At 37.5% G+C, this 13,085-nt stretch overlaps 1 protein-coding gene across 1 annotated transcript; it reads right to left on the reverse strand.

Moving 5' to 3' along the window:
- Positions 1 to 792: 792 nt before the first annotated feature.
- On the reverse strand, positions 793 to 3,037 carry LOC123712153 (silk gland factor 3). Its single transcript, XM_045665131.1, has one exon. It carries the CDS (start codon positions 2,859 to 2,861, stop codon positions 1,761 to 1,763), a length of 1,101 nt encoding a protein of 366 aa, XP_045521087.1. The 5' UTR covers positions 2,862 to 3,037; the 3' UTR covers positions 793 to 1,760.
- Positions 3,038 to 13,085: the final 10,048 nt, after the last annotated feature.

Genomic DNA, 13,085 nt, shown 5'->3' on the forward strand with positions numbered 1-13,085 from the left:
TTTGTCACAAAACATAAGTTATGTGCTTCAGCTGATTGCGCCGTTTACTATTCGTTGAAACTTTTTACACGGTTGGCGTTTCAATATTGAATTCAGATCGTCGCTTTTGCGCGTGTGCGCATTTGAATGTTCAGTTGGTACAGAAAACATTTAAATGGACATAGTTTCAGCTAATGACAACTCGATACATTTTAAACTATAGTTAAATAATTTCATACACTTGCATAGGCGCTATCACACACCTTATTTGCGCGATTCGTACAGGCTCTCATCAAAACAAATGGGTATCATTTAGTAGAAATAAATGTCGTTTTTTGTTAAAAGAAAATAAACAAAGTTCAGTTAATAAAGCGAGTTTCGCGAGCGAGTGGTCCCGACCGATTGAGACTAGTTTTTTTATCGAGAAATCAAAAAATCCGCAGGTAGCGGGATCGACACCACAGCACACTGGCGATACATTAAAATTTATGTTACACAACAGGTATCATATTGTTCAGAAGGGCTCCAATACTGTATTTGTAATGGAATTAGATTTCATGTTCATCATACCCTCAATTAAAATAAATACTGATTCCCTCTTTCGGAATTTACAAGTCAAACTCCTCAATGCTGTACCTACATTTTGTACTGGAGCGAATGTAATGAAGCGCTCATAACGGAAATTTATTAGAACAAACACACTTAATGAGCATTTATCGTGGCCTAGCCAGTATTCCGACACGAATGATAGATTAATTAGAGCAATAGATGTAATGACATGTAAAGCGAGAGCGACATGCGTTTAGGAGCAGACGAATGTGTCAGCTCATTCTTTGTGCAACTTTTTCTCGAATGTGTGGACGCTCGGTTTGGCCTACCTGCCGCCTCCGCGGCCCTAGCGACTACGGCTTGTGGCCCTGTTGACCGGGATTCAATAATACTACCTTGTAAAATATTTACTCTGGTTTATTTAAATACTTAGATAATAATATAAAACATTTTAAGACTAATTATTCATTATTTACCTACTAGAGGCTCGCACTACCACTGCCTTTCGTTTATTACCTACAGTTTATACAGTTATATACATATCAACTTCAACTTCGTTGAGAATAACGAGCTAATTACATTTACAACAGGCCGAATCGGGCGAGCTCTTCACGGAAACAACTAAACATAAGTAAACTAATATGGCCTGCCTCCCGGCTCTCCTCTACGATTACGTCACAAACATTCGGGTACCTCGTTTCAAACTCTACTATACATATTCTTATGGGACAAACAACTTTTTGACAACATTATATAGAAAAATTTGCGCCACAGAGCTGGCCATAATATAAACTAAGAAAATAACAAAACAAGTAAAATATCAGTTAGCCATTTGGCGTGATGGCTGCATGTTTAAGGTTGAAATAAATAGTTCAGGCGAGGCGGCTCGCGACTCTCGCACTTCACTTATCGTTAAATTGCACCTAACGACACCGTCTGCTACGGCTCACACCCGATTCGTTTTCGTCTCTAATTTACAGTAACGGGCTTGAGAGTTTTATATCCACAGCACGGCACCCAGCCCGGGGAGGCCGTCACGAGCGTTATTCTATAAATAAATTCGATGATACGATCGTCTGTCACGCGAGCGCGGCACGGGCAGTACTTACCGGCGGCACTGCACTGCACTCGGCAGGCGTCACTGCTTGCGAATATCTACACGTATTTACAGGTCCCGCGGGCTAGTGCGGCTCCGCGTAGAAAGGCCGCGGCGGCGCCCACGGGGCGAACTGTTAGTGCGCGGCCAGCGTATGCGCTCCCTGTAGCGCGTGTTGCGCGTGCTGCGCGTGCTGGTGCGCGGCGTGCGGGTGCGAGTGTTGGGGCGCGTGTGCCGGATGAGCGTGCGGCGGCGAAAGGGCGGGTGAATGCGCGTGCAGCGGCGGAGAGCCGTGCACGTCGTGCGCGTAATGCCCGTGTCCCATCCCATCCAGCATCTCGCCGCCCAGCGTGTTCGGCGGCGTCATACGCTTTTCCTTTTGCCGCCGGTTGCAGAACCACACGCGCACCACCTCCTTCTCCAGTTGCAGGCTGTCCGCCAGTGACGTGATCTCCTGTGCCGATGGCTTTGGTTGTTTGTGGAAATGCTGTTCGAGCGCACCCTTTACCGAAACTTCGATGGACGTTCGCTTCTTGCGCTTCCGGCCCTGCGCCGCAATCTTGTCGATGCTCGTGGGGCTCCCCGTCGTCGAGTCGGCCTCCTCTAACCACTTTTGTAACAACGGTTTTAATTTGCACATGTTTTTGAAACTCAACTGGAGCGCCTCGAAGCGGCATATCGTCGTCTGTGAGAAGACGTTGCCGTAGAGCGTTCCGAGCGCGAGACCGACGTCTGCTTGCGTGAAGCCCAGCTTGATGCGGCGCTGCTTGAATTGTTTCGCGAAAGCTTCGAGATCATCACTGGTAGGCGTGTCCTCCTCGGGTGGGTCTCGATCCAACGCATGGTGGTGTAGATGTGGCGAAGGCTGCACATCTCGCAGCATGTGGTGTTGATGCATGGGTACCGGGTATCCGGCGTGAAGCGGTACGGGTGATCCCGCACCGTAGTGAGCGGATACCACGGGGGCGTGCCAGCCGCCCTGCAGGTGGCGATGCTCGTGCGGAGCCGACGGCGGTTTGACGTCGGCGTGAGCGTGGTGCTGGTGCATGGCCCACGGGTCGGAGGGAGGCAGCGCGGCCCATGGATTGAGCGGCGCTCCGGGCGACGGAGAGCCGCCCGCGTGTAAGTGGTGCTGATACTTCATCTCGGCGGGCTCTACGCTGCGCGGCGAAGCAGCGTGATACCCGCTAAGATTGCCGAGGTCCAGCTCACCCGGCATATACGTGGTCGCCGCCATGGCGCCGTACCTCAGATCCACGGTGGACGGCGTCTTGCCGGTTCGAAGGCTCGTGAGCCTTCACCTGGCGCACACGATCGCGAAACGGGCGCGTCAGTCGCGCGGAGCGGCAGCGAGGGCCACCTCACATCACCAAAAACAACAACGAGCGACATGCGCGTGCGTGCTCGACGGCAGCACGGAGCGGACTGGCGTGAGGCGGTCGCGGCGGCCGCGCGCCGGCGCCGAGAGGGGCGGCCCCGCCCAGTGCCGACCGCCTAACCCCTCTCGCCCCGGGCCCCTCGCCCCACGCTCCGACCCCGCTCGCAAGGCTCACATCGACACCTTATTATTTACAAACATTATGATTACTCGTGTACGAGTCGCACCACTCACCGCTCACTACTCACCACTGATAACGCACTAAATCTGCAACTATCCTTTTGACCACGACGCATATGATATAAATCACAGGACGTGGTTTACAGCACATCTGAACCGAAAAAGCAACATTATAAGATTACATTGTTGTGAATTAACTATTATCAGAATGTTGGACTATACAGATCGCCCATAAAATTATTTTTAATTAAAAAAGTTAAACAAATAATATTAAGACTACTTTTCTCAACTGATTTGTAGACAAATTATAGTATTTACGAGGAGCCAATCTCTGTAGCTTAATACTTGATATCATTATATCATAAATATTCAATGTTTGAAACCCTTAAATTTAGATCCATGATTTGCATATAAATTTATTTTTATGATGAAACTAATATTAATTTGTTAAACTAAACGCTACTTATCATGGACAATGATGGACACAGGGTCTAATGTTATATTAAAGGTGATTCGCTGTAACGTACAGCATTATTTATTATTTAATAGGATTTATAAATATTTTATATTAAAATTTTAATAATAAATTATGGGCATGACTTTTTCTACTAGGATTAAAAATAAACCTTGTGTCTTTGTAAGGCTTTTTAAAGATTTATTTTTACACCAACAGTTAAAACAACAATTAACGAAGGTTATACACATAAAACAATAACAACAAAAAATATCTTTTATATAAACTAATTTTTCTAAGAAAATAAAATCAACCTGATTCAATATCTATTATCACCATCAATATTTGAATATTAAAAACGTCAGTTTTGTAAACTAGATTAAACATATCCGACGGAAATATAAATATTATTTTTCTTGAACTGTTACTTTTTTTTAAATATTGATGGTATAATTTAAAACTACGTTGTAATTTTAAATTGTTATACAAAAAAAGTTCAATTTCAAGTTCTGTAAATCATAAAAGTCGCGCCATCTACCGCTGAGTAGAAGAACTGAATACATTCATTTAAACAATTACTCAATAAATATATACAATTATTTTCAAAGCACACTTTATAAAATTATTAAATATTATTATGTGTTAGTTATGATATACATGTCAAAGTATGATATATGTTGTATATGGATATTACAGAGATACTCGTGAGGTATCGGTTGAACAATTTGAGTAAAAGTTGAATGAAGTGTGTAGGAAAGTCAATTTTAGTTCATTCAAGTTCTATTCAATGTGCGTGTAAAATTAATTTGAATTTATTATCATAGCATTTACGAGGCTTTCGTGTGAAAAGCGCCATCTTGGAGCATACACTAGAAGTAGCACCCCTGATGCTCAGCTTTGGCAAAAGTATTTTCCAAACAAATTTCGAGCCTTTTGTGGTTCAACTAATAATTTAAAACTAGGACAAAAAGAAAAGGTCAATCATTAGGTTATTTACCATAACATAACATACCATTTATTACTAACAAAACATACACTTGTGTAATAATAATAATTGTAGTAATAATCAAAACATAAGAATAATAGAAAAGTATAAAAAGATAAAAAAGGAATAAGTAATGTGTGTATTCGGAAGAAAATACTATTTAAGAGTATTGTAGTGTCCAAAAATTTTGTCAATCCTAACTAACATTACAAGAGTATGTCTGTCTAATTTTTATAGACTTTATTAAACTTCAGAATATATACATAACTACAAAATGGTTTGTTTAAATACATAGCTTCTAAGGCATCCATGCAACTTAGAAAATATTCGTATAAGAAAATATTAATTCATATAGTTTTTCTCAAATAGTAAATTTTAGCTGTTACTCAATTTAAATTATTGAATGCTATAGAAAAAAATATGTAATAGTTTATTTCTTATACGCGTGGACACGACTGAAAATATTTCGATTCCAATTGGGCAATCATTGGCAACTTTAGGAGTTCGAACAAACACACAAACAATAGTGTTTGTTAGGGGAGTTAAGGGACACGAGCCAAAGGATCGAGGGGCGCTTTGGCTTTGTTCATATTACTTCCGAACCCGATCAATTAATACGCTAAACTTGCTCTATTTTCCTTAATAATATCGTAGTTTTTATGTAGAATAAGAATACTGATACGCCAAGTTAGATGCGCCGATAATTTCATATTAATTTGTTCTTAAAGTAAGTAATAATTAGACTCTAGACTCCTCTTGTCTAATACCATTCCATCCAGTCATTTCTCGAACATCATCTTCTTATATCCAGGAAACAATTATGTTTCATTCATAGCCTATTTTCCTTTTTATCTCTTGTTAATTGTCCTAAGGCTAAATAAGGCTCTGCAATTCGGGGTACCGAGTCGTAGAAACTCTCTTAAAAATGATTAATTAATTTATATGGTGTAGTATTAATATTACATAGTACGTATTATAGTTCTAGCGATACTGAAAATTATCTTATAAAGTAATGAAAAAGATTATATAGCCTGTGTCTGTCAACTCGAACTGTACATCAAGTTATAATTTATATTCGTTACATTACATTTTTTATGACTTAAATATTTAAAAATAGTTATTTCGATCGATGCGTAACCGAAAGAGCGTGCGTCTCAATCGTGGGCTTATAAATCTAACGCTTATGAGTTTATACAAATATATGATATGTTTTTAGATTTTGGAAATAATCTTTAATTGGATTAAACAGTTTTTATGTTGAGTTATATGGAGTTGCGGCATAGAGGATAGTAGGATTCGTCCCATCTTGTCTTTGTCTATTTCAAGACCTAATCGAAAGTTTGACTGAAATATCTTATTTACATTATCTTTGTTTACAAAATTTTGAATAACTTGGTAGATTTACGATATGTTTAAGTCTAGTGATTTTTTTCTTTATGGCAGACTGTATGTCTTCAGGCGAAATATGCAGCATGCAAGCATAAAAGTTGCACAATTAATTTATTTATCTTAATCTAGTTTTTTGTATTTTTATTGTATAATTTATTTTCTCTTTAATAATTGTAATATGTCCCTATAAATTTTGGCATACTTGTCATTGATTCATGTTTTATCTGTTCGTATTTATATGTGTTTCGTTAGTGTGCCTTTTTAAATAATTAAACGAAATATATATGCTTCATATTACTTTTTAGGTGTAATTCAACTTTTATTGTAATACTACTCAATTTATATTGGTATTACCTCTTACCATTAAATATATTGATGAAACGAAGACTAGTTATTATCTGCATAATCTTAACATAGAAACTTATAGTGTAACATGGGAGACATTTAGACAGTTAAACGATAAATTGTTTTAACAAAAATTTAAAAAAAATCCGTTGCAAAAAAAATTTATTTCTATTGACTGATATTATGTATATATTGTTAATTTATTGAACGATAATTTATTTATCTATAACCGGGATATTAAGGTCCTATTGGTATACTAATGTAAATTGTTATATTGTTTTTGTTTTTTGTAATATAAGAAAATCTAGCTTGCGGAACATTTCGAAGCAGTTGACTCAGGGCATGACTAATGGGACATGACCCCGACGAATTCATACAAATATAAAACACTTTTGGTTGATACCTTTTAGTGCGCTTTGAAGTCGGTTCAATTTTTTTTAAAGAATTATCTTAGTGCAGCTCCGTGTTTGGCACCTGTAAGTCATGGGTGGTTGGTAAAACATGTATGTAACTTTGTATTTAATGCAACTAATGAATAAACAACGCAAAATACAAGAATAGATGAAACACTAGACGGTTAATTCTCTCTATTCTATAATAAAACCAACTCAAAATCTTTTTCTCAGATGTTTAATTTATATGTGAGCACCATGTACTTACAATCCACATAATAATATAGATATCTGCTGATGTTTTTTAGAACACCATGCACCTGTATTATTTATAATACTTAGTAGTACCTAGGTAACACTGAAAATGTTTAGAAAATGAAAAACGGCTTTATGTAGAAAGTTGCCAATATTTTTATAGTTTTTCGAAGTAATCTCCGTTCCTCTCGACACATCGTCGCATTCGATGGAACCACTGAAAAAAGCAGTGGGCCCCTTCTTCCTCAGGGGTCTCTTCTATGGCATTTTCGTACGCTTTCACCACATCAAGGCTCGTAAAGCGAATACCTCGAATTTTATCCGACCAAAGAATGAAGCAATCATCTTTTTTCCTTGATTTCTTTACCTTAATCAGCTCGAAAGGAAACACCCACTGAGCTGTGATTGTCTTTTGATTTTGGGTTCGTAGCAATATATTCATAGCTTAGCTTATATAGCTTTCATCCCCTGTGACGATGTCAAATACAGCATTTGAGTCACCGGCGTTGAACTTATCTAACATTTGGCGACACCAGTCCATGCGAAGGAGTTTCTGGTCGTCTGTTAAAGTATGGGGAATCCAACTGGTGCCAAGCTAAATGTTCGCGTAATATTTCTTGAACTTGACTCATACCAATGTCTAGGCTTGCCCGTATCTGCTGATAGGTCACTCTCCTATCTTCCTCTATCATGCGTCGCACAACACTGATGTTATGACGTCCCTCACGCGGATTATCATTGATTGGTCCTCGCTTAAACTCATTAAACCAATTGTAAATAGTGGCACGACATGGGGCTTCATTAAAAAATGCTAATCGCAGCCTATCAGAGCTTTATTGTTGAGTAAGCCCACAACGAAAGTCATAATAAGACATTGACCAAAAATTTTATCGCGTTAGGTTAATTTTCACGTGTAACAAGAGTTTTAGATTTGCCGCCAATTCACAAAAACAAATGACAAATGAATGCAATACACTACATTAGGTTACCAAAGAGTTATAAAATTAAAATTCTTTAGTTTCTAACTGGCCAGTTCTAAACATTTTCAGTGTTTTTCTTAATGTGTAAAAGTCAGTTCAATGTTACCCACGTATAGTAATTTTTCTTTGTTCTAGGTACATGGTCTTCAGATATAATTATCAAATCAATGTTGGTCAGAGAAAGTTGAAGTTGATACTACCTTTTAGTCTTTTTTACTTGTAATTTTGACTTCCAAAGGTGCCTTTTTAATAGGCAAAAATAATTGAAATAAATGATTTGACTTTGACTTTATACAAGTTAATCTTATTATTAATATATTGTGTAAAAATCTAGAGCGCTATGGACAGATTATGTTGTTCAGACGCCTTTAGTGGTTTGTTATTTTAACTTTAGCTGAACAAGCAAATTATTGTACCTTTAGTAGACATATACGTAGTTACCCAGAGCTACCGACATCCTCTGTTGGTGACAAACTCGGTATTCGCTTAAAATATTCAGATTGGATGAAACATGCTATCTCGTACCTAAAATGATAATAGGTTATACGTTAAATGACTAATAAAATTGTTCCTTCTTATCAACGGAATCCATTAATCGGGTTTAACTCGTCTATTACACGCGCGGACTTTTTATCAGAACTTTGTTGTTGTAAGAGAAACAATTCCGTCGGAGGTACATAAATTTTACTTCAACCATTTACGCAGCGCACGGAGCTTCCAACATTACTCATTTATCCTCTGCTCCTGTCTGTTTTAGCGAAATGTAATAACAATATTACAAAATTAACAGATTACAAAATCAAAAGAAATTTCAATTCCAACCAGTTCCTGAGACGAGCGTGTTCAGTTGTTTAATATTAGTAAATGTGAATTTAATTTTTGCCCTTAACGAGTTTTAATATTTATTACCAACACACAAACATACAGTATTTACGATCTTCTTAAACTTTCTTTATTTTACACTCAATTTTAATCTTATTACATAATAACCATATTATTATTGTTAAGTAGTCTAAGCTAAGATATGAAATAATAACAACTTAACAAAGAATCTTTTAACAAGTCATGTTTTAATTAACTTGATAAAGATTTACCCACATTAATTTCCGATACGTTTATTTTCAGTTTGAAAGAAGTTCGGAATAATAATAATAAAGCCCGTTTAATTTCCAATCGTGACAAAAAGATAATATACAGCTTAGATTTTTTTACATTTTATTCATTATTTTATTTATCTAGTTAACCTATATATCTTATATCTTAGCTAAATACAGTACCGTCGATGGGGCGCCCTCCATCTCATCTCATTCTTCCCCTTGGTCCTTTCCATACAGTTGTCTTTAAAGTCTGTGGTGTAGGTGTATCTTGCTATATGCCTCGCCCATTGCCACTTCTGTATGATATCCAACAGATTGAATGTACAAGAAATAAGTTTTAGGTCTCAACAAGAATCAAATGTATAGTTCAAAAGATCCATTCAGCAAAGCCCTTGAAATATCCTAAAATAATTTTTAATAAAGCATGTTCGTTTATAATCGGTTTTAAATCGCTGTGAAGCCCTAAGTGTCCGATCGGAGCTACTGTATCATGTTCATGTCTCGAAAGGTTGCAAATTTGTCTGCGCAGAGGATGCGCGAAAATAACTCGTCTACTTCGTCAATAAAGATCAAATCGTATTATAAATATGAGGCCGATACGACGGTTTAGAACCTAAAATTAAGAGGCAAAGGCAGTTTATTTCATAAGAGTATAATTAGTGGGTGGAGTAGATGCCGGGCGGCGGTCGAGCGAGCTCCGACAAATAAATCTATCTTGCAGGAATCCGAGGACTGCGCGCGCGCAACTAAACGGATTCTTTACCTTTTTATATTGCCTTACAAACCTTCTAGTCTCTATAATAATCAACTGAGGTAATTTAGCACTTATAATCAAGAGGCAAACGACACGTGTGTTGCCATTGTTTTAGCACCATTTTTTTATCTAGTAAATTTCCAGTAAATTCTCAAATTTTATCACCTTTATGATAATAACTACAATATGTTACCAGTAAGCATACAAGTCAGAGGCTATGAGTCAATGTTCTCGCCAGTCCTGGGAGGTTGCCGTCCAGGTAATTGCGGTAAATTGATAGCAATTATAAAAATTACGGCCCATCTGCGACGATAGCTTCCCGAAATACGCTTGCAAATTACCTGCGCAGACGCCACCTTAATCGGAAATAGGAACACACCTTCCCACTAACTCTAAAATATATATTTGGCAAATGTCGAGTGTCTGCCTCATTTAGCCTCATCACATACTGTTTATCGCAGTTACATCCATTTTAATGTTATTTCTACTATTCTATAATTACTATATTCTATTATTTTTCTTCAAATTGTTAGTAAGTGATACTTTTAAGAATGTGAAATAGCCGATTATGCAATATCTCACAAAGTCTTATAATTACGTAAGTATACGTCGTAAAGCGAATAATAAAAATATTCATTTGATAGATTTTATTATAAATATAATAACACAACAAAAAGGAGTGAGTAGAACAGTACTAACCTTTTCTCAGTAATAAGCTCATACACTAATAGGCTGAGAAATCCCGATTTTATCTTCTTCTTTCATTTACTACTCGACGTATTTAACAACTCAATGCCAACTTTATTGCTAATGTTGTTAAAGACCGTTACTGCTACAGATAAAAACCTTTTATTACCTACATAGGTACTAAACCGAGCTTTATTTATTTAAATAACACATTACATACTTTCGTTTTAATTCATAAAGTAAGGTAACAGATAGTGATACACCGTTCATTGTAATTGGTAACGAAATGTTTTGTAAATATTAGATTTAACTAAAAAAACGTTTTTATATGTATTCCATATGCTTAACATATAGTTGGTAACTAGAAAAAAATACTCGAATATGCAGACTAGTTTTACATAGTTTTGTTTTTAAAGAAATGCACAACACAAGCTCTTTTTATTTCGTTCAGTACGAGTACGACATGGCCGGATTTAGATTGCTATTCGCAAAAATGTTAGGCGGGACGTTGACCCCTGAAGCCACCACATCGTCGACGTGAAGACTCGTATGAGGCTATTACACGCTATTTGCATGAAAGGCAAACCGCAAGCGGCGCCAGGCGGCGATCTGATAGCTACGTGACAGACCCGCGCAGGCTAGACCGCAACCTCCACCGCCTAACTAAGCTCGAAGGTCGTTCGTGGGCTTTTAAACAAATCACAAGGCGAACAATATATTAACGCACTAAAGTAATTATCGACTTCGTTATAAATGATTATTAGGGAGAAGGTCTCCTGCTCCACCGACGGCAATAGCAACAAACATCCTGTGGCTGTTGACCAATATTGACACATTAATCGCTCGTAGACACTACGGTCTTTTCTTTTTCTTATTTCTTAACAGTGTAAGTACATGAAGTATTATGGACCTAACGTTGAGTAGCTTTACAAGTATTGTAAGGCATTTAGTATTTTGTATGTTTTCCAGCTACAAGAATAGGAAATAGTCAGCGGCTAGCGCGTGACACGTGATGATGCGACGTGCTCCGACTACTCACTACGTACTCTGCCAACTTTATGTCGCCTGGCAACCACTATTGAAGTCATTTCGATTACTAACAATGACAACTTAGAAGAAATGAATGTATATCAATCAATCATGTAGCAGTTCATCGCGTACATTTATATTTAATAATAACGTATGCGGAATGTACCACAAAAAACTGCACATCCAACGTCTCCTCTGTCAAATTATTTTCTGTGTCTGAGGCAAGGAAAAGATTTGCTTTTGCAGTGTATTAAGTGAAATAGACACTCACTGATACGATTGCAATGAAGTATTTCTGACCAAAAGACGAGTTGCTTCGGTTAATTAAAGAAATATTTTTTTGTTAATAGGTATTAATAAAAAAATCGCAACAATCTAAATAAAGTGTTTTGTTTGTACTAAGTGACCGTCAAGATCTATCACTATCTTCCTATTTGTAATGATGTATTTCGTTGGCCATTAATATGCATCGAAGACTATTTGAAGAAAAGTGTGTGGTCTCGCAAGTGGCGCACACAGATAGGATCGGCCGAGGAACAGTTAGCGGCGCAGGCGACACTGTACACATACTAATAACCGTCATGAAGAAGACTAGCTATCTCCTATCAGCGGTCTCCGACTGACGAGCAGGACAACTGCAAACTGGGCTGTTTTTTAAACGACTTCCACAAAACGCGAAATAAATTACATTTTTATTACTAAACAAAATCATTAAATTGGAGAATCAAACGATTAACAACTCATCATGGAAAACAAAGACTCAAACCATCTCTCTCTCTCTTAAGAGTCTTTGAATCTTTGATCTTCGTCGGTGAATAATTACAATAATGACTGAGGTGTTTTTCATTTTTGCGTCAATCTTTGTAAATTATTCTTGTAAAGTCAAAAATCATTTAGTCCTATAGGTAACACAATGTACACTTGTGAACGTCAAAAAAACTAAATATTCATTAAATGCTTCTAATTTGATTTCAAGCTTACCCAAACTTGGATCGGGACGAAGGTTATTTCGTACAAAAAAGAAAATCAAAACCGTTTTCAATCCTTTTCTTTAGGAAGAGAAACCTCTATCATGATACCTGAAAGCATTAGGTTCACCTAATGCGTCCTCAAATATAATATTCACATGCGAGCCCATTTTTTTAATAATATAATAATAAATTTGTCAATAGTGTTTATTATTAAGACCAACACAGTAACGCATATCTTAAGTCTTGTCTTAGCTGGATTCGCTTTTACTTTCGTAATTATTTTCACTCAGGTTAGTTACAAAAGGCTATTGTAGAAGTCTAACAGTTAGTAGAGAGCAAGCAAAATCGCAGCACGGGCATAGTGCGCACGAAGCGCGCATCGCAATGGCTTCTTTGGGTAATAACTCGAGGCGGCTGCCGTAGAATCCTCAAGTAGTTTATTCAAAGGAACGTGACCTCACCGTTGCCTGTTCCTACCACCTACTCTTTACTGGGCGAAGACATAAAAGTTTTAAGCAGTACCAATTAACTGGATTCGAATGTTAATGAACAATTATAAGGAAAT

The sequence above is a fragment of the Pieris brassicae genome, chromosome 7 (genome assembly GCF_905147105.1).
Source record: "Pieris brassicae chromosome 7, ilPieBrab1.1, whole genome shotgun sequence".
Lineage (NCBI taxonomy): Eukaryota > Metazoa > Arthropoda > Insecta > Lepidoptera > Pieridae > Pieris > Pieris brassicae.